We start from the raw sequence: 26143 nt of genomic DNA, 5'->3' as shown, positions 1-26143 counted from the left end.
GTTTGTGGCCCGGCTGCCTCGTTCATGCTGTCGCCTTGTGGGATCAGGTGACCAAAGCACCTATGGAGCTGCTCTGTAGCCTGTGCTGGGGTGATTGTGTAAAGCAGAAATAGCCTTCCTAGGTGTTGAAACAGCCAGAGGCCCCTACCACCTAGCTGTGCCAATACCTTGCTGTATGGCCCCCTCCCTTCCTGGGTCCACAACCCAAAGTCCTGGGAGAATATTTAAATATGAGGGGTGTGATGCAATACCCACTGACCTCCCTTAGCTTCCAAGGAGATGAGAGCAGATGCCATGTTTGAGATGGGCTTAAATTCGGCCACAGCTGTCCTGAGCAGAGCTCTGGTAAATATGATCAGCCCCCCTGGAGTTTTTATACCATGTTGGGGGGAGGTGTGTGAGGGGCTCCAGGAAATCCTCTATAAGAATTTAAGCCCTGGACACAGGGAACAGCATTTCTGTGGAGGGATGGAGCCAGCTGAGGAGATGAGGCTGGGCCACATGTAACCCTCATTCATGTGTAGTTTGGGATTTGCCATGCAGCTTGCAGGCATTTCACTCTTGTGACTCTTCCTTTTAATTCCATTTAACTAGTTTCCTCATTTTCGTGTAGTTCCCCTTTTGGAAGTGAAATGCTACTGTGGTGGGTTTCTTTGGTATTTTCTTCCCTACAAGAATGCTAAATTTAATTACGGTACGGTCACTATTACCAAACGGTTCAGCTATATTCACTTCTTGGACCAGATCCTATGTGACTTAGGAGCCAGTCAAGAATTGCCTCTCCCTTGTGGGTTCCAGGACTAGCTGCTCCAAGAAGGAGCCATGAATGGTGTCTAGAAATTTTATGTCTGCCTCCCACCCTGAGGTGACATGTTCCCTGTCAATATGCATATAATTGGCACCCCCCATTATTACTGAGTTTTCCGTTTTTTTAGCTGTCCAGTCTTCCGTGGCATTTCACAGTCACCGATTAGGGTTCCTAGGTTTCCTGAAGATGGAGCAGGCAGGGAATATATGTACCCGACCATTGCAGCCCCATGCCCAAGGGATTCCATTACAGTCATCCTTAAAACAGTGCCTTTATAGATGCAACCTCTGATTCATATGCCCGGGGAAATGCTTTAGAACTGATAAAGAACAAATGTAAAAGTGCTTAAACCATGATAAGAATGGACCTGAGAGGGGACCTGGCTGAGCAAAGATGCCATCTATCAGGGAACCACAGCTCTTCTCAGATTCCCCAGAGGCTGCAGATTCTTTCCTTCAGCCCTGCCAGGGCTTAGCACATTTTCATGAAAGCTAAAGTCAAACCCTTTCACTTGGGCTTTGCTCAGCATCTCCAGAACCCTCCCCCTGCCCCTTCCCATAGAATTCTGAATCAAGCTCAATGTCTCAGTCCTTATCTTCAGGGCGCTCCATGGCCTGGGCCCAGGTATTTAAAACAGCCTGAAGCTCCGGGATAAAGACCGTGGTCAACAGCTCTGCTCCTCTGACACTGTGGAATGCTCCACAGTAAGGGCAAAGCTTGTCTGTGCAGGAGACAGTGCTTCCTCAGGGCCTAGCCCCAGACTGTGGAACAAACTCCCCCAGGAACTAAGGACCATCACAAACCTCATCATCTCCCACTCCAAGTGCAAGGGGCACTTCTTTGACCAGCCTTCTCGCAAATAAATACACAGCAATATGGATATGAAACAAACCAACCCTACCAAACCAGATACTGCACTGTATGTACTTCTCCCCCCAGGGAGAGAATGAGAGAACAAACACCTGACACAGGTGCAGTGATGTTGCTTAATGAAGATGCTCAGATACTAGGGTGATGAGCGCAGCATAAGACCGCAACGGCCACCTTCTAAATCACCAACACTGTCTCCTCCTGGCTTTCATTTGCCAGAAGCTGGGAGTGGACAACAGGGGATGGATCACTTGATGACTCCCTGTTCTGTTCATTCCCTCTGGGGCACCTGGCATTGGCCACTGTCAGAAGATAGGACACTGGGCTAGATGGACCACTGATCTGACCAAGTATGACTATTCTTATGTTCTTTGAAGATTTCTAGTCCAAGTATTGACACTACCTGAAACCTGAGGAAACATGGCTGCCTTTAAAGCTGCCCTTCCCCTGTTACCCATTTGAACGGCTGTTTCTTTTTGCTGAACAGTGCTCAAGTTATTCAGTCACTGTGGTTTTCCAGAAACACTCTACATGTTGATTTGCAAAGTGGGAGTTGACATTTTTCTGACCCTACTCACTCAACATATTTAATGGCACCTGCACGTAATATGAAATAATCTAAGAAAACAGAGTGACTTTTAACTGAGGGTGGATAACTTAGACAAATGACTAATGTACTGCCTCTTCTCATGGGCTTGCTATCCTGTCTGCATTGGAGGCTGAGTCAGGATCTACTGCTACAATGGAGTTAGTGTAGAGGGGAGCTGTTTGTCTAGTGTACACGCATCCAATAATGCAAATATTATTCGACCTGACAGTACAGTGATTTGGAAGGGCCAGGAATGTGCATGTCTTGAGGAGGTGCCAGATTCAAAGACGGGTGTGAGAGGAAAACACAATTGTATGCTATCCACCTTGAGAAAATTCCTAGCACCCAGCAGCACAAATGCCTCCTAAAAGCCCTTGGCTTGCTAAGCAAAGTAAAAATAAGCATGTTGTGGTTTGCTTTCCATGCCTGTGGGCCTTTCCAGTGAATGGCAGACACCACTATAGCGTGCAACAGAAGCCTGGATGAAGAGGACACTAACATGAAGATTTTCTTCTTTCCCGAGATACTCTGATCACACTTACTTCCCCAAGATCTCCCTATATCACTGCCCAGGTATCGCCAATGAGAGTTTGGGGGTGGGCATTTTAAGGTTGTGTCACCCCAGTACAGCTCTATGCCCATCAGTGTCCCTTGGGAACTCTTCCCATACTCAATTTTTCACCCGTGTTGGAACGTAAGGCTGTCAAAACTTGCATTAGGTACTCAAAAAACTCAAGGAACGTGGGCAAAGCCTCAGATGCCTCAAAACTGACATCGCTGGCTTTACACTCTCAATGCCTGGCGTCCTGTCGGTGAATTTAGTGTCCACAAATGTCCCTAAAAACTCAAGTCCTGATATGCCAAAATTAAAAGGCTACCCTACTAGGTATGAGAGAGTAGCTCAGAGTCCCACCCATGCAGTCCTTAGGTTGCCAATCCGCTGCTCATTTGTCTGAATCGGTGACAGTGGTTGATGGGGTGTGGACATGGACTGACGCTAGTATACTCATTTCATATAGGCCACCAGTCAGCATCCAAACAGGAAGGAGGGCCCAGTGGTTAAGGCACTAGCATAGGAATTGGGAGCTAGGGGCTCAAGTCCCAGCCCTGCCACAGCCTTCCTGTGCAACTGGGAACAAGTAACTTGATCTCTCTGGGGCTCAGTTCCCCCTCTGTACAATGGTGATAATAGCTGTCATGCCTCACACAGGTGTCTGGGGACAAATCCAGTCACGATTGTGAGGTGCTCAGATACTGCAATGATGATGACCATAGACAGCCAGAGGGTGGAGACTGTTGGGCATTGCTGACCGAGGCGATGTTTGACCCAACAATCGAAATAAAGATGAAATTCACTGTAGTCAGTGAATAGTCCTCACCGCCATCCAGTCCTCCTAATTTGTTTTCCTTCAAGCAGGTGCACAAATACACACACATTACAGGGTAATGAACAGCTTGGGTTTCTGAGCAACATGAAAGCAGAGTGAGAAAAAGCCGTTCGATGTGTTTTAGATTTGCTTTGCTGAGATGCTCATTACTGGTCTGTTTGCTGTACATGACAAAAAGCACAACCCGAGCACAGCATCTCAATGCGATGAGCATAAGTAAAGTTCAGAGACAGGGAGCAGGATTGAAATGCCGTGGCAGTACAGACTGCCTGTCATGCTCTGCAGCAGACAGGGCCAACGCCTGCCTCATGACTCTGGTACAAGGGTAATCAATTATTTTTTATCAAGGTCCACATTTCTTGGTCAAGGTATAGTCAAGGTCCAGACTCCAGAGAACAATACAGAAATTAAATAATAATAAATAAATAATAATAATAATAAAATATAAAGAGGTTGTGGTCTGTTCAAAAGCTCCTGGCGGTCCGGATTTGGCCTGTGGTCCACCAATTGACTACCCCTGCTCTGATATTCCTTATATTCCCCTTGAGGCACAACAGCGAAGTCAACAGGACTTTGCCTGAAAACGGACATGAAGCATGTGGGCTGCAGTGATGCAACAACCGTAGTGAGCTGCATTCTCAACCTGATTTGAAGAGACACATTTTCAAAAATGTGCCTAAAAACCTGGGGGTGGGGGGGTGGGGGGGTGCCCCACGCCCTGGCAGGTGCAAAAGCCTGCATTGGTGTGTGCTCAAATCAGCATGTACAAGAGAAGCTGGCCGCTTTCAGACACAAATGCTTTATGAACGGGTTCCACTTGCACGTGTGGGGGCGTATTTTTGGAGAAGGCTTTGAAAAGTAGGCCCGATGTTGTACTATGTGCAAGATAGAAGATCACGCAGGTGTGTGGATTCTCTTACCTAGGAGGGTAACTAAAAAAGGCTCAGCAACCAAGGAAAGTACAGAGGGGAGACAAAATGCGAGCCCTAGCGAAAAGATAAAGTGCAATGTGAAAAGAAAAGGAGGACTTGTGGCACCTTAGAGACTAACCAATTTATTTGACAGGTTTCAGAGTAGCAGCCGTGTTAGTCTGTATTCGCAAAAAGAAAAGGAGGACTTGTGGCACCTTAGAGACTAACCAATTTATTTGACAGGTTTCAGAGTAACAGCCGTGTTAGTCTGTATTCGCAAAAAGAACAGGAGGACTTGTGGCACCTTAGAGACTAACCAATTTATTTGAGCATAAGCTTTCATGAGCTACAGCTCACTTCATCGGATGCATACTGTGGAAAGAGTGCAATGTGAGACATTTCAAACCTCTAGTAAATCCCATCAGCACTGTCTAGGCAGGTGCTCAAACAGGGAGGCAGTTGACCATCCAAAAATAGGATTTAATTATCAGTCTGGTCTCTAATCCCAACTGCGTCCCAGAAAACAGCCCCCACAATGGCTACCTATGCTATCACCGTGCCCTAGGAGACGCCTGCCATATTTGCTCTTCTTTCTGCACTTCAGGATGGTTTGTTCCTGCGCCCTCAATAAGCCTTCTTTAAAATACAGTCAGCTCTCCTGGCCCCCTCAGGACATCCTGTATTGTCATTCCATGTACACTAAATGAGCTCTGCAGCCTAAGGGCTCCTGTATCGTTCTTATTTCACAGTCATAGAATCACAGAATATCAGGGTTGGAAGGGACCTCAGGAGGTCATCTAGTCCAACTCCCTGCTCAATCCCCAATTTTTGCCCCAGATCCCTAAATGGCCCCCTCAAGGATTGAACTGACACCTGTAGGTTTAGCAGGCCAGTGCTCAAGCCACTGAGCAATCCCTTGGTATGTTCCAAGATGGGAAGATAAGGCAAATATTCTCGAGGCAGCTGATTTACATTACACAGGATGAAAAGTGCAGACCAGACGCCATGTGTTCCTCCTCAGGTCCATCAGCAGTGCAGCTCAAGACATGGCTCCCCCACTTGATTCACCAGGATGCTGGAACTAACCACATCAGGTCCTAACCACAAGGCTTCCACTCAGCCAGGATTTATTGCATATTTAACCTTGTTCCCTGCCTCCCCTCCTCCGGGTTATGATGAATGGCCTGGCTCTTCCCAGACACAGCTGGGCAGCTGGAACATTAAATAAATGCTAGGCTCTGCTTGCCTGCTTCATTTCATGCGCTGGGAGATATTTCATTTCCAGAGACCCCAGCCAGCTCTCTGCCATATGAGACAGAACAGTGCCATATCTCTAGGACAATCAACTGCAAAGCATTTGTAAATACGAAAAACTCAACTGGCTGAGCCCTAAATCCATCAGAGTTCATTTCCCAGTGGCTGCTCCTCCCTCCATTGCATTTGTCAGAACATGGTATTGACCACTAGAGCAAGGATTTCTTTTTGCAGAAAAAGAGAACTGGATAAATTCATGGAGGTTAAGTCCATTAATGGCTATTAGCCAGGATGGGTAAGGAATGGTGTCCCTAGCCTCTGTTTGTCAGAGGGTGGAGATGGATGGCAGGAGAGAGATCACTTGATCATTACCCGTTAGGTTCACTATCTCTGGGACACCTGGCATTGGCCACTGTTGGTAGACAGGCTACTGGGCTGGATGGACCTTTGGTCTCACCCAGTATGGCCATTCTTATGTTCTTATGTTTGCAGAATCCCGCACACGGACATGAAAACAACCCAGCTCCTTGTGTGTTACTGAATCAGTCATTTTGTTTTCTCCCTGCTGGAGCGCTTTCCTCCCATCATCAATGGAGAGCATGCCTGGCCTCCGTCCACCTGGCGCCTAGCAGAGTAGCCATTTAGCGGGGAGAGACTGGATGCCAGTGCTGCAGCCAGGTCAATTCATGGGCCACAGGGGCTGCAATAAAGTCATTTTTCAGCTTTGCAGTGGCAATGCAATTAGCTGTCGGAAAAGGCCAGGGCATTGACTCAGCATAACTTTTGTGACAGGGGGATTCTTCCACCACTGGAGAATGAGGAAAATAGTCCCTCTGTTGCTTAGCTTCCGCAGGAGGCCCATGGCTATCTGCCATTCTGCTTACAAAGGGACCTATCAGCCTAGCACACAGAGGAGCTGGTGGAAGTTACAGCGGAACTAGATGGCATTTCGGTCGGCTTCCATTGCAGCGCAGTTCAGACATTATGGACAATAGCAAAAGTGTCAAATGTCAAAACCTCTCAACTAAAAACACGGGACACATTTTTCATGAACATCTTCCAGTTCCAGTGGCATGGAGCAGGCCCCTTCCCGCCGGGCTCCCATGAACTGCCTCCCAGTGCTGGGATTGCCCAAATGAGAGGGAGACAACAATACATAAAATATGGTTGTCTGGTCCCAGGCGGCTTGTGAGCAAAATGCCCCAAAGCGCTGATTGGTTATGAATGATCCTGGACCCACGGAGCATGTTCATGAAGAGCCAGATCTGGAGAGGATTCAGAAAGGGGTGTAAATTACCCATCAGTGAGGAAGTCCAACCATCTCATTTCATGGACGGATTCTGGAGCTGCCACTTGTGATTGACATTCAGCACCAAAGTGCAGGAGCGGCAACGCCTCCCATCCTGGGGAACCACCGAATGTTTAACCTTCACCCCCTCCTGGCGAGGACTCAACTCTGCGGGGAGTTCCCTCCCTTCCCCAAGAGCTCAGCACCATAGATTGGTCACAAGCCCCCCTCCCTCCCCGCAGATTTGCCCACTACTTGCAAATGGTTTTCCTGAGGTACCAAAAGCTGCCAGTTCCCACAGTCAAAGGCCACAGCAACTGGCCCAAAGGATTCTGGGTTGTGGCTCGGGGGGAGAATGTGGGGTCGCAGTCTGAAAAGGGCACAACCCCAGCGCTTCACTCTGCTGACCCATTCTCCCAGTTAGCCCATGGGGTGGTGGGTGGAGCAGGGTCTGACGTGAGGCATACAAGGTGTCTGCCATGGTTTTCCTGAGGAGAGCACATCTCCTCCCAGTGTGCTGACAAGAAGGGTGTTTCCAAGAACTCTGCCTTTCCCTTTAATGGCCTGTGCAGATTACGGGTGACACAATCTCCGGGCCAGCTAACTAAAAGACAACGTCCCACCCACCCAAGTTTGTGACAAGCCTCCTCAGACACTGCACACCGAGCCCCCCTTTCAGAGGATGACATTAGAAATTCCCTTCCCTGAAACGGGGAAAGGAATTTCACAGTAGTGACCAGCTAGAGTGGTTATTCAACTGCAGTGTCCCTGCATTGGCCTTTTCTGTATGTGTCCCTTATTCGTATATTTTTAGCATGTGTGGGGGGCACTGAGCTATTACAGACCTGCTTGTGTCACAGATCCAGGCTCAAAGTTGGTAAAAAAAAAAAAAGGTGGATTTAGTTTTTCCTGGAAACAGTGGGTTTTTTCCAGTTCTTGCTAAGGTTGCTCCATCCACCCAGATGAGGGGGTGTGTGCTGTGTCTGCCTGTATAAAGGGAGAGAACAACTAGTGAGGGTGGGAGGAGATAAACCATCAGCTCTTTTTTCGTAGCTGCAGGCACTCCAAGCAGAGTAAGAGGGATTCCAGGGCTGGACACCATGGCTGAAGGTAAAGCTGCAGAATGGCACATTGCTAGAGGCTGCATTTCAGCAAAACTTGACAACTTTTTTATATTCTTCTAAATCAGGAAGGTTTTGCTTGGTTACAGGAAACTTTGCAGTGTATACATGGAAGGGGGGGTCACGGTATGTCTCTGTGTGCGAGTTCTACTTTGAAAGTCGATTACAGTTGGTTCCTTTAGCTCAGGCTGGAACACTAAGCAAGCTTCCTTATCTCAGCTGCACTTGTTTGTATTTCTCGAACGTATTGAAACTGAATGGCAATCCCTTGACTCACGTGCAGAATAATCAGACACGCAGAAGATTAAAATAGAAGATAGTTTCCTCCTGATCAGAACTATTTTGAATTAATTTTTTTCTTTACCATAGCTTCAGTAATTTGCTATTGTTGTAAGAACACCGATGCTGTAAAGAGTGAAATGTTAAAATACTGTTTTAAATTGCAAGCTCCCTTTCAGCAGGACTCAGCAGAGAGCTGCTCTAAAAATATTTGTTCTAAGTCTCGCTCTATTTTTAAAGAGAGTTATCTAAATAAAGCCATAAAAAAACCCTTTTAAGCCTTTAGAAATCCCTCTGACACATAGCTGGCTTTTCTGTGCAGTCTTTTGCTGGGGAAAGAATACTTTCTTCTCTAGAAAAAACAACGAGGAGTCCTTGTGGCACCTTAGAGACTAACAAATTTATTTGGGCATAAGCTTTTGTGGGCTAGAACCCACTTCATCAGATGCATGGAGTGGAAAATACAGGAGCAGGTATAAAAGATGGGAGTTGCCTTACCAAGTGCGAGGTCAGTCTAACGAGACAATTCAATTAAGAGTAGGATACCGAGGGAGGAAAAATAACTTTTGTAGTGGTAATGAGAGTGGCCCATTTCAAACAGTGGACAAGAAGGTATGAGTAACAGTAGGGGGAAATTAGTATGGGGGAAATTAGGTTTAGGTTTTGTAATGACCCAACCACTCTCAGTCTTCATTCAGGCCTAATCTGATGGTGTCCAGTTTGCAAATTAATTCCAGTTCTGCAGTTTCACTTTGGAGTCTGTTTTTGAAGGTTTTTTATTGAAGAATTGCCACTTTTAGGTCTTTAATCGAGTGACCAGGGAGACTGAAGTGTTCTCCTACTGGTTTTTGAATGTTATAATTCCTGATGTCAGATCTGTGTCCATTTATTCTTTTGAGTAGAGATTGTCCGGTTTGGCCAATGTACATGGCAGAGGGGCATTGCTGGCACATGATGGCATATATCACATTGGTAAATGTGCAGGTGAACGAGCCCCTGATGGTGTGGATCCTATGATGGTGTCCCTTGAATAGATATGTGGACAGAATTGGCACTGGGGTTTGTTGCAGGGTTTGGTTCCTGGGTTGGTGTTTTTGCTGTGTGGTGTATAGTTGCTGGTGAGTATTTGCTTCAGATTGGGGGGCTGTCTGTAAGCGAGGACTGGCCTGTCTCCCAAGGTGTGTGAGAGTGAGGGATTGTCCTTCAGGATAGGTTGTAGATCCTTGATGATGCACTGGAGAGGTTTTAGTTGGGGGCTGCAGGTGATGGCTAGTGGCGTTCTGTTACTTTCTTTGTTGGGCCTGTCTTGTAGTAGGTGAATTCTGGGTACCCTTCTGGCTCTGTCAATCTGTTTCTTCATTTCACCAGGTGGGTACTGTAGTTTTAAGAACGCTTGATAGAGATCTTGTAGGTGTTTGTCTCTGTCTCAGGGATCGGAGCAAATGTGGTTGTATCTTAGAGCTTGGCTGTAGACAATGGATTGTGTGATGTGGTCTGGATGAAAGCTGGAGGCATGTAGGTAAGTATAGGGGTCAGTAGATTTCCGGTATAGGGTGTTGTTTACGTGACCATCGCTTATTAGCACTTCTCTAGATCTTTCACAGTGGAGAGAGGTAAATAGAGGCATCCCCCAAGGATCTAAACCAGTGCTGTTTAACCTATCCAAAAATGATCTGGAAAAGGGGGTAAACAGTGAGGTGGCAAAGTTTGCAGATGATACAAAATTATTCAAGATAGTGAAGCCCAAAGCTGACTGTGAAGAGTTACAAAGGAATCTCACTAAACTGGGTGACTGGGCAACAAAATGGCAGATGAAATTCAATGTTGATAAGTGCAAAGCAATACACATCGGAAAACATAATCCCAACTATACATACAAAACGATGGAGTCTAAATTAGCTGTTACCGCTCAAGAAAGATCTTGGAGTCATTGTAGATAGTTCACTGATCAATGTGCAGCGGCAGTCAAAAAAGCAAACAGAATGTTAGGAACCACTGAGAAAGGGATAGAAGAAAACATCATATTATAGTACATCCCACCTTGAATACTGAGTGCCATTCTGGTCACCCCATCTCAACAAAGATATATTAGAATTGGAAAAAGTGCAGAGAAGGGCAACAAAAATGGTTAGGGGTACGGAACAGCTTCCATACATGGAGAGATTAAAACACTGGGACTGTTCAGTTCCGAAAAGAGATAACTGAGGGGAGATAGAGGTCGATAAAATCATGAATAGTGAGGAGAAAGTCGATAAGGACGTGTTATTTACCCCTTTGCATAAGACAAGAACCAGGGGTCACCCAATGAAATTAATAAGCAGCAGGTTTAAAACTAATATAAGGAAGTACTTCTTTACACAACAGTCAACCTGTGGAACTCACTGCCAGGGGATGTTGCGAAGGCCAAAAGTATAACTGGGCTCAAGAAAGAATTAGATAAGTTCATGGAGGATAGGTCCGTCAATGGCTATTAACCAAGATGGCCAGGGATGTAGCCCCATATTCTGGGTGTCCCTAAACCTCTGACAGCAAGAAGCTGGGACTGGACAATAGGGGACGGATCACTCGATAATTGTTCTGTTCATTCCCTCTGAGGCACCTGGCACCAGCCACTGTTGGAAGACAGGATACTGGGCTAGATGGACCATTGGTCTGACCCAGTACGGCCGTTCTTATGAAATAATATTTCCCATGTCAGATTCTGATCATTGTGTAGCCCTCTTTGTTCAGTCTATGGTCAGGGAGCCAAGGCAACACAGTCTCAGCATTATATGGCATCATAGCCCATCCTAAAGCAAGTGACTGTGCCCTATGGCTGCGTGTGGAGGTGCAGATAGGCAGCTGAGAGACATGCCAAATCCACAACAGTGACAAAAACAAACAGGGAAGTTAATTCAGTTCAGCCACCTGGGATCTCAGTGACAAGACCAGGTTTTATTCAATCAACTTCCAAGACAAAATCAAAGTGAATGAAAGAGGAGGTGCCAGCAATGGCCTTGCAATGACTGCATCCTCGAGAAAGCAGGGTCCCTCTGCTGGCTGCCAGAACGGACTGTGACGCTGAGCCTTCAGAGCACCCCTCCGACGGCTCATTGCTCTAGGGCAGCAGTGGGACTCTGGGAGGGTCGGAAGACCCTTATCCTTCATTTCCCCTCAGGGTGATAAAAAGCAGGATCCCTTACATCAGAGATTGGACCAAATTATATGCACACGTAAATGGGGAAAACTCCACTGAGGTCGATGCATGGTGCTCACTGCCATGGCTGGGGAATGCTGCTTCTGGCATTTCTCTTCCATGAGGGCCCTCACCTGGGCCTTTGGTTTGGGCTGTTCCTAGGAGAAGATGGAACTGAAGTTTTCCATGAGCTCCTCTTCCTCTGTCTTTGTTCTCACAGGGCCCTCCCATGGTGTGTCCGACTTCCAAGCACTCCGACATCTTTCAAAATACAAACAAACACTGACTATCTCTCTCTGCGTCTCCTGCTGCTAGATGCCAGGAAGAGCTTAGTTCAGAGCTGGTTTGTGTATGTTTAAAGTGCAAGTATATCTAGGGAAAGCAAGGGTGAAAAGGGGAGTTTTGTTGTGAATGCAGCAAGGCCTGTGGCCATTCTTATCTCTCGCAGGAGTGAGCACCAGAGTCTAGGTCTGACTCTCCAATGCACAAAGCAAAGACAACTCAAAAAACCAGAAGAGAAAAACCCTTCTAATCTCTTTCATGGCAGCTGTCCTAGGGGTTAGTTATAACAGTAGGAAATAGAAGTCTGGCAGACAGAAATGTGACAGTTAAACTGGTGTCGCTGTTACATTAAAGGATTTTAAAACACAGGGGAAATGGAAATGGAACATTAAGATATTTCATTCCACTCGTGGCCTTGTGAACATTGTAATACCTGCGGTGACTAGCATGCAGACTTCCAGGAAGAGCTCTGCAAACATCCTAGTATATGTTTTCATCAATTTAATAACTAAGGAATAAACTGGTTGTTACTGATCAAAGAGGCCAACAGAATACAACAAGTTTGGAGTTACCAGCTCGGGCTGTTTTTTTGAGCCAAAAATCATTTTTTAGAATTCCTCTCTCAAACACACTTTTTCTGATTTGGCCCAAATTTTCTGGCAGAGTCTAGCTTGAAATAAGATCATACACATGTAATTGGGTTCAGTTTTTGCTAAATCAGGGCTGAGATGTGTAAAATGGAAGTCTCCCTTCTCCCTTCAGTTTGTTATATGTTGGTCACACCCCTGCAGCTCGGCAGCCCAATGGAATCATTTTGATTATGGGTAAGCTATGCTTTCTCCATAACTCCATCTATCTAGATCTCTTAGGTCTTACCACAATAGCCTCTCACCAGTGAAAGCAATTATTTCTCTCTCACACATCCTTCCCTTCTGGCAAGCAACGGGGCTGACTTTGTGGTGAGGTTTTGGGGGCATATCCATAAGCACGAACGTGAGGGCACTATTGCAAGAAAGCTTTTCGCTTTCGCTTTTCGGATGCGGCAAGGTCAGTGGTCTTCCTTTTTTCACCTGGCATCATTCCTATAGCAACGGGTTTCTGCAGCTCCCTCCCTTCCTCCTTCTGGCCAGCATTCAGCCCCTTCCCTAGGGCAGTGGCTCTCAACCCTTCCAGACTACTGTACCCCTTTCAGGGGGCTGATTTGTCTTGCGCACCCCAAAGTTTTACCTCACTTAAAAACGACTTGCTCACAAAATCAGACATAAGAATACGAAAGGGTCACCGCACACTAGTAGTGAAAAATGGCTGACTTTCTCATTGTTACCACGGAATTATAAAATAAATCAACTGGACTATAAATACCGGTACTGTGCTTACATTTCAGTGTATAGTGTAGAGAGCTTGTGACAAGATAGCCGATGTTAGTATGGTGGGTCCTGCGCTTTTCTTGGCAAGGGGCTAAGACGCCACCCCATGACCCTGCTCTTGGGCCGCCAAGGTCCCCACTAGTGGCCCGGGAAGGTGGTAGAGGAGGGAAGCGGGGCAGGGGTCAGGGTTTGCTCCTCACTGAGCCCCAGCCCCTCTCAACCCCTGCGGGCTCTTCCCCCTTGGGTGGGGAGCCTTCAGTCCTTAGTCGCTGGGGCAGGGTCTCCCTTACTTCGGTTCGCTGGTCTTTCAAATCTCACAACACACCTCCAAGCTCCAGTCCTCTCTCCTTCCTCCTCCTTCTCTGACTGCCTGAAGCAGGGGATTTTATTAGGTTCCTGTCAGGGCCTTAATTGACTACAGGTGCTTCAATTAACCTATAGCAGTGGTTCCCAAACTGGGGTTTGCGAACTCCTGGGGGTCGCAGAACGTTACAGGGAGTTCGCCAGAAAAATGTCACTCATGGCGGCCAGAGGACCCCGGGCATTGGAGGCAGCAGGTGGGACCTGGTTGCCGGCAGACAGGCTGAGCCCCAGGGAGCGTGGGGCCGGGCAGTTGGGGCTGGCAGCCCGAGCCCTGCCCCCATCAGCGGGAGAGCCGGCAGCCCGAACCCCAGCGCTCTGTGTGGGGCTGGCAGTCCGAGCCCTGCCCCCCGTCAGCGGGAGAGCCGGCAGCCCGAACCCCAGCACTCCGCGTGGGGCTGGCAGCCCGAGCCCCAGGGAGCGTGGGGCCGGGCAGTTGGGGCTGGCAGCCCGAGGCCCCGGCGGTCAGCTGGACCTGCAGCCCAAGCTCAATGGAGCTTAGTTGACCGGGGCGGTCAACGGGGTCCAGCAGCAGAAGCCTCACGGAGTTCGGAGGAAATTTCATAGAATCATAGAAGATCAGGGTTGGAAGGGACCTCAGGAGGTCATCTAGTCCAACCCCCTGCTCAAAGCAGGACCAATCCCCAATTTTTGCCCCGGATCCCTAAATGGCCCCCTCAAGGGTTGAACTCACAACACTGAGTTTAGCAGGCCAATGCTCAAACCACTGAGCTATCCCTCCCCCCAACTTAAACTTAAATCCCTGGAAATATTCATTTTTAGGAGGGGGTTCACGAGATTTCACAATTTAGTGAACGGGGTTGGCGGGCTGTTTAAGTCTGGGAACCACTGACCTATAGCAACCCTCCCTAGTCTACAGGGAACCATGCCTTAATTAGCCTAGGGCTTATATATTTCCCCTCTCCCATTGTGTAGAGAGTTGCCACTTTGGATGGGCTATTACCAGCAGGAGAGTGAGTTTGTGTGTGGGGGGGGGTGGAGGATGAGAAAACCTGGATTTGTGCTGGAAATGGCCCAACTTGATGATCACTTTAGATAAGCTATTACCAGCAGGACAGTGGGGTGGGAGGAGGTATTGTTTCATGATCTCTGTGTGTATATAAAGTCTGCTGCAGTTTCCACGGTATGCATCCGATGAAGTGAGCTGTAGCTCACGAAAGCTCATGCTCAAATAAATTGGTTAGTCTCTAAGGTGCCACAAGTCCTCCTTTTCTTTTTGCGAATACAGACTAACACGGCTGTTACTCTGAAACCTCTCCCACTGCTCCCTGACCCTCCTGTATCACAAGCTGTATAAACAAGTCAGTGTCTGTATGAAATTTTAGTTTGTTCTGACTTCGCTAGTGCTGTTTCTGTAGCCTGTTGTAAAACTAGGCAAATCTCTAGATGAGGGGATGTACCCTCTGGAAGAGCTCTGCGTGCGTCCCCCCTGGGGTATACCCCCGGTTGAGAACCACGGCTCTAGGTGACCGATGGCTGAGAGAGGATGGGACCAAAGCAGCAGTGAGCTGAGCAGCCCCAGCCCTGTCAGCACTTGCTCCATAAATCAGGCCCTGGTTTTCCGGCTCAGGTACTCTGGCACTGAACTCGCTATGTGTTCTCCTACATTAAATACTTTCACTTATTCTGGCAACTAATCTGCCTGACTGCAATGCATTCACGGGTCGCTAGCCTTGAACAATGATGAATGATATCACATTGCCCCAGGAAACCATGCTGAAACAACGGGTAAAATGGTGCTGTCTGATTATCACCGGCTGCCTACACAGGCCCTGCTTATATCAGTGTCTCTCTGCCCTACTGCCACAAAAGCATGCCCCACAGAATGCCTCAGGCCACCTCATCAGACATCCCTTTTCTCAGCACGTTTATGGTCAGTCTCTCCGATTTGTCAAGGCATAGGAGATAGGAAACTTCCTGTCAGCCTGACGGAGGGCACAGGGAACATCCAAAGCCAAGCATTCCCCGAGCTCAGAAATGCTTCTCTCTCTTGGGAGGGAACAACCAAAACAACCTGGCAGCAGAAGCCTGAAGCCAAACTCCTCCAGAGGTAGGAAGGATAAGCACTGACCTTCTCTGCTGCTGGCCCTCTGCAAGCCTCTCCTGCCCTTAAATCCTGATGGACCCAGCACAGCTCTGCGACACACCTTAGGCCTGGCCTCAGGCCTCGCCGCCTCTGTATCATTAAGAGCAGAAGCCTAGTGCAAGGGGTCTGGCACAGAACTGAGCACTGGAAACCTCTACCGCTGACTGGCTGCGTGACATTAGGCACAGGGGAATGGAACGTCTCTCTGTGCGCCTCAGTTTCCTCCCTGGTGGAATGGGGAACGTAACATGCGTCAGCTCTGTAATGCTCTTTGAGATCGACGCACGAAGAGTGCTGTGTGAGTTCTATGGGTGCTACCAAACCGGGGCTGCCTTCAGCATTCAGAGCTACAGCGACTGTAAACTGTGTCACACTTGTCTGTGTCTTGGGAGAAGGGAGAGTGGGGAGGAGATTAGCAAACGCATCCCCCGGCCCCAGTGATGATCCAAGAGAGATTTTAGCCCAGAGACAGCCAGGATGCTACTTCTCTCTCCCACACAAGCAAGTTGCTTAAAATATTAATTAGTTTCAGTTTGCTCCTGGGAGCTTTGGCCATGGTGAAAGAACAGTGGTGAAGGAACAGGTTAAGGACTGTCATAAATATAAAGGGAAGGGTAACCACCTTTCTGTATACAGAACTATAAAATCCCTCCTGGCCAGAGGCAAAACCCCTTCACCTGTAAAGGGTTAAGAAGCTAAGACAACCTCGCTGGCACCTGACCAAAATGACCAATGAGGAGACAAGATACTTTTAAAGCTGGAGGGGGAACAAAGGGTCTGTCTGTGTGTGTGATGCTTTTGCCGGGACCAGGTCAGGAATGCTCTCCAGAACTCCTGTAAAAAGTTAGTAAGCAATCTAGCAAGAAATGCATTAGATTTTCTTTTGTTTAATGGCTGGTAAAATAGCTGTGCTGAATGGAATGTATATGCCTGTTTTTGTGTCTTTTTGTAACTTAAGGTTTTGCCTAGAGGGATTCTCTATGTTTTGAATCCGATTACCCTGTAAGGTATTTACCATCCTGATTTTACAGAGGTGATTCTTTTACTTTTTCTTTAATTAAAATTCTTCTTTTAAGAACCTGATTGTTTTTTTCATTGTTCTTAAGATCCAAGGGTTTGGGTCTGGGTTCACCTATGCAAATTGGTGAGGATTTTTATCAAGCCTTCCCCAGGAAAGGGGGTGTAGGGCTTGGGGGGATATTTTGGGGGAAGACATCTCCAAGTGGGCTCTTTCCCTGTTCTTTGTTTAAGACGCTTGGTGGTGGCAGCATAGGGTTCAAGGACAAGTCAAAGTTTGTACCTTGAGGAAGTTTTTAACCTAAGCTGGTAAAAATAAGCTTAGGGGGTCTTTCACGCAGGTCCCCACATCTGTACCCTAGAGTTCAGAGTGGGGAAGGAACCTTGACAAGGACTATTTAGAAAAGCTGGACATGCACAAGTCCATGGGGCTGGATCTAATGCATCCAAGAGTGCTGAGGGAGTTGGCAGATGTGATTGCAGAGTCATTGGCCACTATCTTTGAAAATTCGTGGTGATCGGGGGAGGTCCCGGACAATTGGAAAAAGGCAAATATAGTGTCCAGATTTTAAAAAGGGAAGAAAGAGAACCCAGGGAACTACAGACCAGTCAGCCTCACTTCAGTCCCCGGCAAAATCATGGAGCAGGTCCTCAAGGAATCCATTTTGAAGCACTTGGAGGACAGGAAGGTGATCGGGAACAGTCAACATGGATTCACAAGGGGCAAGTCATGCCTGACCAAACTGATTGCCTTCTATGATGGGATAAAGGGCTCTGTGGCTATGAGAAAAGCGGTGGATGTGATATATCTTGACTTTAGCAAAGTTTTTACTGCAGTCTCCCACAGTATTCTTGCCAGTAAGTTAAAGAAGTATGGGCTGGATGAATGGACTATAAGGTGGATAGAAAGCTGACTAGATTGTCAGGCTCAACGGGTAGTGATCAATGGCTCGATGTCTAGTTGGCAGCCAGTATCAAGCGGAGTGCCCCAGGGGTCAGTCCTGGGGCTGGTTTTGTTCAACATCTTTATTAATTATCTGGATGATGGGATTAATTGCACCCTCAGCAAGTTTGACACTAAACTGGGAGGAGAGGTAGATATGCTGGAGGGTAGGGATAGGGTCCAGAGTGACTTAGACAAATTGGAGGATTGGGCCATAAGAAATCTGATGAGATTCAACAAGAACACGTGCAGAGTCCTGCACTTAGGAAGGAAGAATCCCATTCACTGCTACAGGCTGGGGACTGACTGGCTAAGCAGCAGTTCTGCAGAAAAGGACCTGGGGATTACAGCGGACAAGAAGCTGGATATGAGTCAGCAGTGTGCCCTTGTTGCCAAGAAGGCCAACAGCATATTGGGCTGTATTAATAGGAGCATTGCCAGCAGATCGAGGGAAGTGATTATTCCCCTCTATTCGGCGTTCGTGAGCCCACACTGGAGTATTGTGTCCAGTTTTGGTCCCCGCACTACAAAAGGGATGTGGTCAAATTGGGGAGAGTCCAGCAGAGGGCAATGGAAATTATCAGGGGGCTGGGACACCATGTAGGTACTTACAGAAAGTAATCAAGCCACCCCTTAACTTTCTAAATAGGTTGAGCTCCTTGAGTCTATCGTTATACGGATTGTTTTCTATTCATTCTTGTGGCTCTCCTCTGAATCCTCTCCAATTTATCAGCCTCCTTCTTGAATTATGGGCACCAGATCTGGACCCAGGATTCTAGCAGCTGTCGCACACGTGCCAAATACAGAGGGAAAATCACCTCTCTGCTCCTACTGGAGATTTCCCTGTTCATGCATCCCAGGATTGCATTGGCTCTTTTGGCCACAGCTTCCCACTGGGAGCACATGTTCATCTGATTATCCACCACGACCCCCAAATCTTTTTCAGAGTAACTGCTTCCCAGGATAGAGTTCTCCCATCCTGTAAGTATGGCCTGCATTCTTTGTTTCCAGATGTGTCTATTTACATTTAGCCATATTAAAACATATATAGTTTGCTTTCACCCAGTTTACCAAGCAATTTAGATCACTCTGAATCTGTGATCTGTCCTCTTCATTATTTACCACTCCTCAATTTTTTGTGTCATCTGCAGACTTTACCAAGGATGATTTTATGTTTTTTTCCAGGTCATTGATAAAAAGATTAAATAGTGTATGGCCAAGAACTGATCCCAACTTCCTTGATGAAGTTTCCCCATTTACAAGCTACTTTTTGAGACCTATCAGTTAGCCAGTTTTTAATCCTTTTCATTGTTTGCCATGTTAATTTTATATCATTCTAGTATTTTCATCAAAATATCATGTGGTACCAAGTAAAATGCCTTACAGACATCTATGTGTGTTACATCAACAGTGTTACCTTTATCAACCAAACTTGTACTGAGTATTAGTAGATGACTATTCATGAGTGTGGGGTGTGGTGGGGGGAGAAGGGGGCTAGATCCAGCCCTGTGTTACACCGACATACACCAAGGTAAAGATTCCCATCTAGTGAATCCCCTGGGACTCAGTGTTCCCTGCTCATGCATGGAGATGCAACCTGCATTCCCTAAATACAGCAGAACAACAACCTGGCTGTGTGCACACACACGAGAAACACACGGTAGTGAAGCCAAATGCATGAGCTCTGTAGGAGTAAAACTGATCTCTTCTCAACTGGAGCATCAGAGTTTGGTGCCCAGCCTCTGAATCACTACATATTGACTACATATGTCATTACACATATTGAATCTATTTCCCTAAGTTAAGTATCCTCATGCCTTCTTGTCAACTGTCTACACGGGCCATCTTGATTATCACCACAAAAGTTTTTTCTCCTGCTGATAATAGCTCATCTTAACTAATTAGCCTCTCACAGTTTGTATGGCAACTTCCACCTTCTCTGTATGTATATATATATATATATATATATATATCTTCTTACTATATGTTCCATTCTATGCATCCAATGAAGTGGATTGTAGCCCACAAAAGCTTATGCTGTAATAAGTTTGTTAGTCTCTAAGGTGCCACAAGTACTCCTGTTCTTTTTAAATGGATTCAAAGGAAGAGAGGGTGGAGTCTGGGTCAGTTTGTCCTCTGTCTTTGCTGCCTTCCTGAAAGAGAGCTTTAGATGCTGTTGGTTTTGCAGATCTGGTGCTGGAATCATGCAACCTGGAGTGTGAGAGCAACAATCAGAACCACATGACAGCTGACATGGGCAACCAGCAGCTCGTTGTGAGGAGGGGACAGTCTTTCACCATCACGCTGCTCTTCACTGGAAGGGGTTATGAGGAAGGAGTGGATAAACTTGCTCTCAACGTAGAGACAGGTAAGTCCAGAGCTATTCACTAAACTCAGCTGTGGTCAGCTTGGAGAGGAGCCACCTCCATCCCCTCATTCAGAGACACACACAATATCCTCCCCTGTCACATCACCTCAGAGATGAGCCGTCCTACCCCTTCACCTCAGAGACAGACATATTCACCCACCCTCCCCTCAGAGAGAGGCCATGCCCAGCTAAGCCACCTCAGCGCCATCACATCCAGGAGGGGCACTTTCTACCCCAGTCATCACGGAGAGAGCCATCCCTGCCCCAGCCCATTCAAAAAAGCACTTTCCACACTTGTCACTCGTATACAGATTCCCCCTCTCCCTCCATCATTTTATAGGCAAGCAGTCCTCAATTTCCACCCCCGTCACCCCACCTCCCCACCCCTCACCGCAGTAAGAGGCCAACCCTGCCCCATTCCCCGGAGACAGTCCCTCCGGGGTCTGTCACCATCCAGATAAGCAAGCACTACCGCATGAATGGCCCTCACATTTTTGTTCAAGAAAACAAATTGCTTCCCCCATGGCTTATCTTTGCTTGTTTTTACAACTCACAAAGTGAATCTAAAAGCCCTTGGTCCAAACTTTTCTTTCTTTGTTTTACATTGTGGGATCTGAGAGGACGGCTTCCTCTTCCTGTCAGGAGCCTGTTATCTCAGTCATGTTATTTCCAACATTAAAGTAAAATTTCCCTGGCACTGATCCTGATGTCATAGGTGGTTTTTCCTCACAGTCCCGGACAGAAAGATATAAAAACAGAGGCTCCACAATATAATAATAGTTGAAAGAAAGCCCCAGCACTTGTGAATATTATTTGCTTGAGTGTAACACTAACTCCCCATAGCCAACAATGTTCATTGTTGCCACGTTCCACACGTCTTAAGTGTTTGGGCATGAAGACAAGTCAATCAGTCTGTGGGAAGGATTATTTCAGACGAGCTGACAGGGTTGGGCTTTGCCCAGCTATTACCTTGGAACGTCTGAGTTGGAATCCATAACATCTGTAGGCTCCTAATGCGGCATTCCAAAAATCCAAGCAGTCACTTTCACACCTGTGATTTGCATTACCATAACTAGAAAAACAAACTACTACTAGGAATAATAAGAGGTACTTTAGCCAGAAGGTTTCAGACGCCAAATAAGAGTTTCATTCACAAGCTATTTTTATGGTACTCTAAGGTTCCAGCTCAAGGAATTCAGAATAAAATAATGATAGCAAGTATAAAATAGTCATATCCCTTAGTGGCATGGACCCTCTGTACATGCACATAGTACCTTCCACTTGAGAATCTTAAGTACCTAATAAATATTAATTAACTGAGCATCATGTCACCACCATGACAAAAGGCAGTAATATTATCCCCATTTTACAGATAGGAAACTGAGGCACAGAAGGCAGCTTAAGTGAGAGTCCAAAGTCACACAGAGAGTCTGTGGTAGAATCAGGAATGTAGCCCAAAACTCCCAATTCCTGGTCCCACTGTGCTTCCACCCTCCATAGACTAAAGGCTTGTTTGCACACGGAAGCTGTCAAGGTACAGCTATTCTCCATCTTGGGAGAAATCAGACATGCAGGAACAATAGTGGTGGACCCAGCCCAGAAGGATGTGGGTTTGGTTCTGAGGCTTTGGCTATGAACCATCTCAAAGTCTGGGCACGTTTTTTCTCTTGGGGTTGGGCCAATGTCTAGGGAATTTCCATCTTTCAATTGCTGAGTAAAATTAGACCTCCAAAGAGAGGGACGTCACCAAGAGAGGCCAGGTGTGCTGATGCAGTAGAGTTGGGTGGGTCAAGGTTAGCCAAACCAAACTCCTTTCCCAGCAGAGCAGAGCATGAGTCCCAGGCCTGTCCAGGGACAGAACACCGTATGGAAGCCTAGCAAAGGGACAGCCTGACAGAAGTTTATTTATCTCGGTCCTGCCCAGGTGACCGTATAACCCAGTAAGAAAGACCCAGCCCCACCGTCAGTGCTTGGGATGGGCCAACTCCACTACTCATCCCGCTACCCACATTGGATCGTACTTCCACCAGCTGTGTACGCCACTAATCCAGCCCTGCAGGGGCTACCGGGGAAAACGCAGCTAGGGTGCTGCTGTGACGGGTCGGGTCACAGAAACGCCCCTGGGACGGCCACCTGATGTGCTGGGACTACCTCTGAGCCCATTTTCCCGGCCACCTTGGGACTTCAGTGCCCTGCCTGGTTGTGCCAGACACACTAGCCTGCTACAAACACAGACCTAGGTCTGAACCACGTCTCCCAAAAGCTGCAGGTTTAACTGAAAACAGCTTAAGAAGTGCTCCTGTCTCCAACACCCAGATACCCAGTTTCCAATGGGGTCCAAACTCCAAATAAATCCGTTTTACTCTGTATAACGCTTATACAGGGTAAACTCATAGATTGTTCGCCCTCTATAACACTGATAGAGAGGTATGCACAGCTGTTCCCCCCCCCCCAGGTATTAATACTTACTCTGGGTTAATTAATAAGTAAAAAGCAGTTTCAGAGTAGTAGTCTGTATTCGCAAAAAGAAAAGGAGGACTTGTGGCACCTTAGAGACTAACCCATTTATTTGAGCATAAGCTTTCATGAGCTGAAGTGAGCTGTAGCTCACGAAAGCTTATGCTCAAATAAATGGGTTAGTCTCTAAGGTGCCACAAGTCCTCCTGTTCTTTTTAAGTAAAAAGCGATTTTATTAAATACAAAAAGTAGGATTTAAGGGGTTCCAAGTGATAACAGACAGAACAAAGTGAACTACCAACCAAAATAAAATAAAACACGCAAGTCTAAGCCTAATACAGTAAGAAAACTGAATACAGATAAAATCTCACCCTCAGAGATGTTTCAATAAGCTTTTTTCCCAGACTGGACACCTTCCTAGTCTGGGCCCAATCCTTTCCCCTGGTACAGCTCTTGTTCCAGCTCAGGTGGTAGTTAGGAGATTTCTCATGACTGCAACCCCCTCTGTTCTGTTCCACCCCCTTATATAGCTTTTGCACAAGGCGGGAATCCTTTGTCCCTCTCTGGGTTCCCACCCCTCCTTTTCAATGGAAAAGCATCAGGTTAAAGATGGATTCCAGTTCAGGTGACATGATCACATGTCACTGTAAGACTTCATTACCCACTTGCCAGCACACAGGTGTACAGGAAGACTTACAAGTAAACAGAGCCATTTACAACCAATTGTCCTGGTTAATGGGAGCCATCAAGATTCCAAGCCACCATTAATGGCCCACACTTTGCATAATTACAATCGGCCCTCAGAGTTATGTTTCATATTTCTAGTTTCAGATACAAGAATACAAATAGGATGACCACACTCAATAGATTATAAGCTTTGTAAAGATACCTTACAAGAGACCTTTTGCATGAAGCATATTCCAGTTACATTATATTCACACGCTCGCAGAACAAAGCTAGGATGGAACGGAACTTCCCGCCACACAGGAACGGAACTTCCCGCCACCCCACAGCACTTCAGGGGCTGGAGGACTCCTTTAGCTGTCCGTGGTTATAGCAGCCTGCATGGATTTGGGGGCTTTAATTCCTGCCTGAATATTCCCACCCAGGTTTATCTCAAACACTGTCCCGCCTTCAGTGTCACACTAGGGTTATTTATTCAAGACCTGGGCTGCTCCAGGCCTGGGTGGGTGAGGGGGAGAAAGATACTTAGATCTTGGCTCCCCCTGTTATCTCTGAACATCAGGCAGCTGTTTCCCGCCAAGGACAACCAAAGAGGGCTGGGGAGGGGAACAAAACCAGGAAGCTTGCAGGCGGGCCAACACCCACCTTCCTTAGCAATACAGTATCAAGGAAGAAAAGGTCCCATCCTCCTCAAGTATGTGCATGGAATTTCTCAGGAGTTAGTCACAATGGGTACATCCACACATCACAAAAAGTCTCAGAGCCCGGGTCAAATGACTTGGACTCGCAAGGCTCGCGCTGCAGGGCTATAAATAGCCATGTAGCTGTTCAGACTCGGGCTGGATCCCAGGCTCTGAGACCCACCCCCTCGCCGAGTTTCAGAGCCCAGGCTCCAGCCTGTGCCCGAAGTGCTACACTGCCATTTTTAGCCCGGCAGGACGACCCCAAGCCAGGTGACCTGGGACCTAGACTCACTAGACTCACAGGGTATTTCTGACGTGCGGATGCAACGTGTGTGCCTTCCTTGACTCCCAGTCCCTCCCACCTCCAAGCAGAAAGCCATCCTCCTGCAGCCCAGAAGAGCTGCCAAGGGCAGGGAGGATGAGACAGCTCCCTGCAATGCAGCACAGATTCTATTAATAGTTTCAGCCACTTTATGTCTTTCCAATCCTTTGTACTGACAAACTTTTACTGGAGGGACACCAGTTGGCCCATGGGATTGGGAATGAGCTCTGGGGCCTTCTGCTCCAGCTTCATACCTGCCCCAGAGGAGGAGGCATTACCACGCGCTGGCCTGGCTGGTTTGGTGAGACTCCATCCAGTCACTTGTGTCCACATCACAACGCCGTTGCGCTGTCTAGCATACGAGATTTGACTTGTTAGCAGCTTCCGAAGAGAGGCTGAACTCTCTGGGCACATTCGCTACCCTCTCCTGCACAGCAGGTCCCACCAGGACAGTGCAGAGGGACTTTGGTTGGAGGAATTGGGAAAATCTGCCCGGCAACTTGCTGAAGTGTGACACTTCTGAGAATAAATAATGCCTTTTCTCCAGCCTGGTCTTGTCTCAAGCAGTTTTACCAGTCTCCTGCAGGTCCTCCTCCATGGTGGAGGGTCCTAAACAGGGCCAGGGCCCAGGACAGGAGAGCTCATGACTGACATTCAAAATCATGAATCATAGAGTTGGCCGGGAATTTATTTTTCCCAATGAGAAGTTGCAACAAAAACATCAAAACTTGGTTTTGTTTAAAATTCTCCTAGACATTTTTCAGATTTGCAACAAAAAAAGTAAAACTAGAGACGGGGGAGAGGAGGGGAAGGGAAAAGGGGTTGGCACAAAAGCCAGAATGTTTTCAGTGAAAATGGAAATCTTTTCATGAACATTTCCATTCTGTCAACAACAATAACAAAAAAACCTTTTGGTCAGAAAAAAAAGTTTCAACAAAAAATGTCAATCATCTTGAATGAAAATGTAATGAATAAAAATGACCAGACTTTTTGTGTTTCCCCATCTTGGAATACAAGAACCAGGCATCCCCATGGGTGGATGCCTAGAGGACACATGACCCATTCTAGGTGTCTGATGAGTTAGATCCCAGAGCTGAGATGCAAAACTAGGGCGAGAGCCACATCTGTAAGTAATGGCATCTCCCTAGGGGGGAAAACCCTAAATTCTCCAGAGAAGTCATTGAATCTAGAGCCTCCACAAGGAAGGGCTCGCTAGCAAGCCAGAATTAGCCCTGGAGTTAGGCACAGATGGTGGAATCCTGGCTCCTCTGAGGTCATTGGGATTTCTGCCCTTGGCTTTGATAGAACGAAGAACTCCCCAGGGAGTTTGTCTTCCTGCTGCATTTGGGAACAGATCCTTGGGAGAGGGTTTTTGTTTTTTGAGACACATCCTGAAACTCCAGGTGAGAAAGGTTAGTGTCCCTGGGTTTGCTGGGTTTCGTTTAGGGGAGAGCAGCCCTGGACAGAACGTTTCTGAGCAGCGCAGGAGGAGGGGAGTTTGTGGTCTGTGACTTTCAGAGCAGTGCCCTAGTTACACCCACTGGGCCTCGTCAAAATCAAACAGCGATCAGTGTAGAACAAATAAGAAACCCTACCCCAGTCAGCTTGTGCAGTCCAAGGATCCAAGGGAGGCCACTGAGTCAGGCACAGGGGCTAGAAGCAATTGTGATGGTGACTATGGGTTATGAGTGGATGGGCCGCACCTCTGTGTCCCATCGAACCAGGGCTGTGACTAACATTGTAGCTTTTAAGGGTGCCCTCACGGAGCAGGGGAAAGAGTGCAGGTTTGTCTCAGCCCTGGAGAGAGAAAGGCACCAGCTGCAAAGTTTGGATCCTGATGTACAGTTCTGGGGTGTTTGGAGCTGGGGCT

The 26143-nt window shown here is 47.3% G+C and overlaps 1 protein-coding gene across 1 annotated transcript in view; it reads left to right on the top strand.

Moving 5' to 3' along the window:
* Nucleotides 1–8109: 8109 nt before the first annotated feature.
* Nucleotides 8110–26143, top strand: part of TGM2 (transglutaminase 2) — a 38266-nt gene continuing 20232 nt past the window's right edge. Inside the window, exons 1-2 of the mRNA XM_048819544.2 lie at nt 8110–8218; nt 19948–20127. Coding sequence (XP_048675501.2) covers nt 8209–8218; nt 19948–20127 — 190 coding nt within the window. The 5' untranslated portion in view covers nt 8110–8208. The remainder of the gene's footprint in view (nt 8219–19947; nt 20128–26143) is intronic.

The sequence above is a fragment of the Caretta caretta genome, chromosome 13 (genome assembly GCF_965140235.1).
Source record: "Caretta caretta isolate rCarCar2 chromosome 13, rCarCar1.hap1, whole genome shotgun sequence".
Taxonomy (NCBI): domain Eukaryota; kingdom Metazoa; phylum Chordata; order Testudines; family Cheloniidae; genus Caretta; species Caretta caretta.
This window is presented reverse-complemented; position numbering and strand designations above follow the sequence as displayed.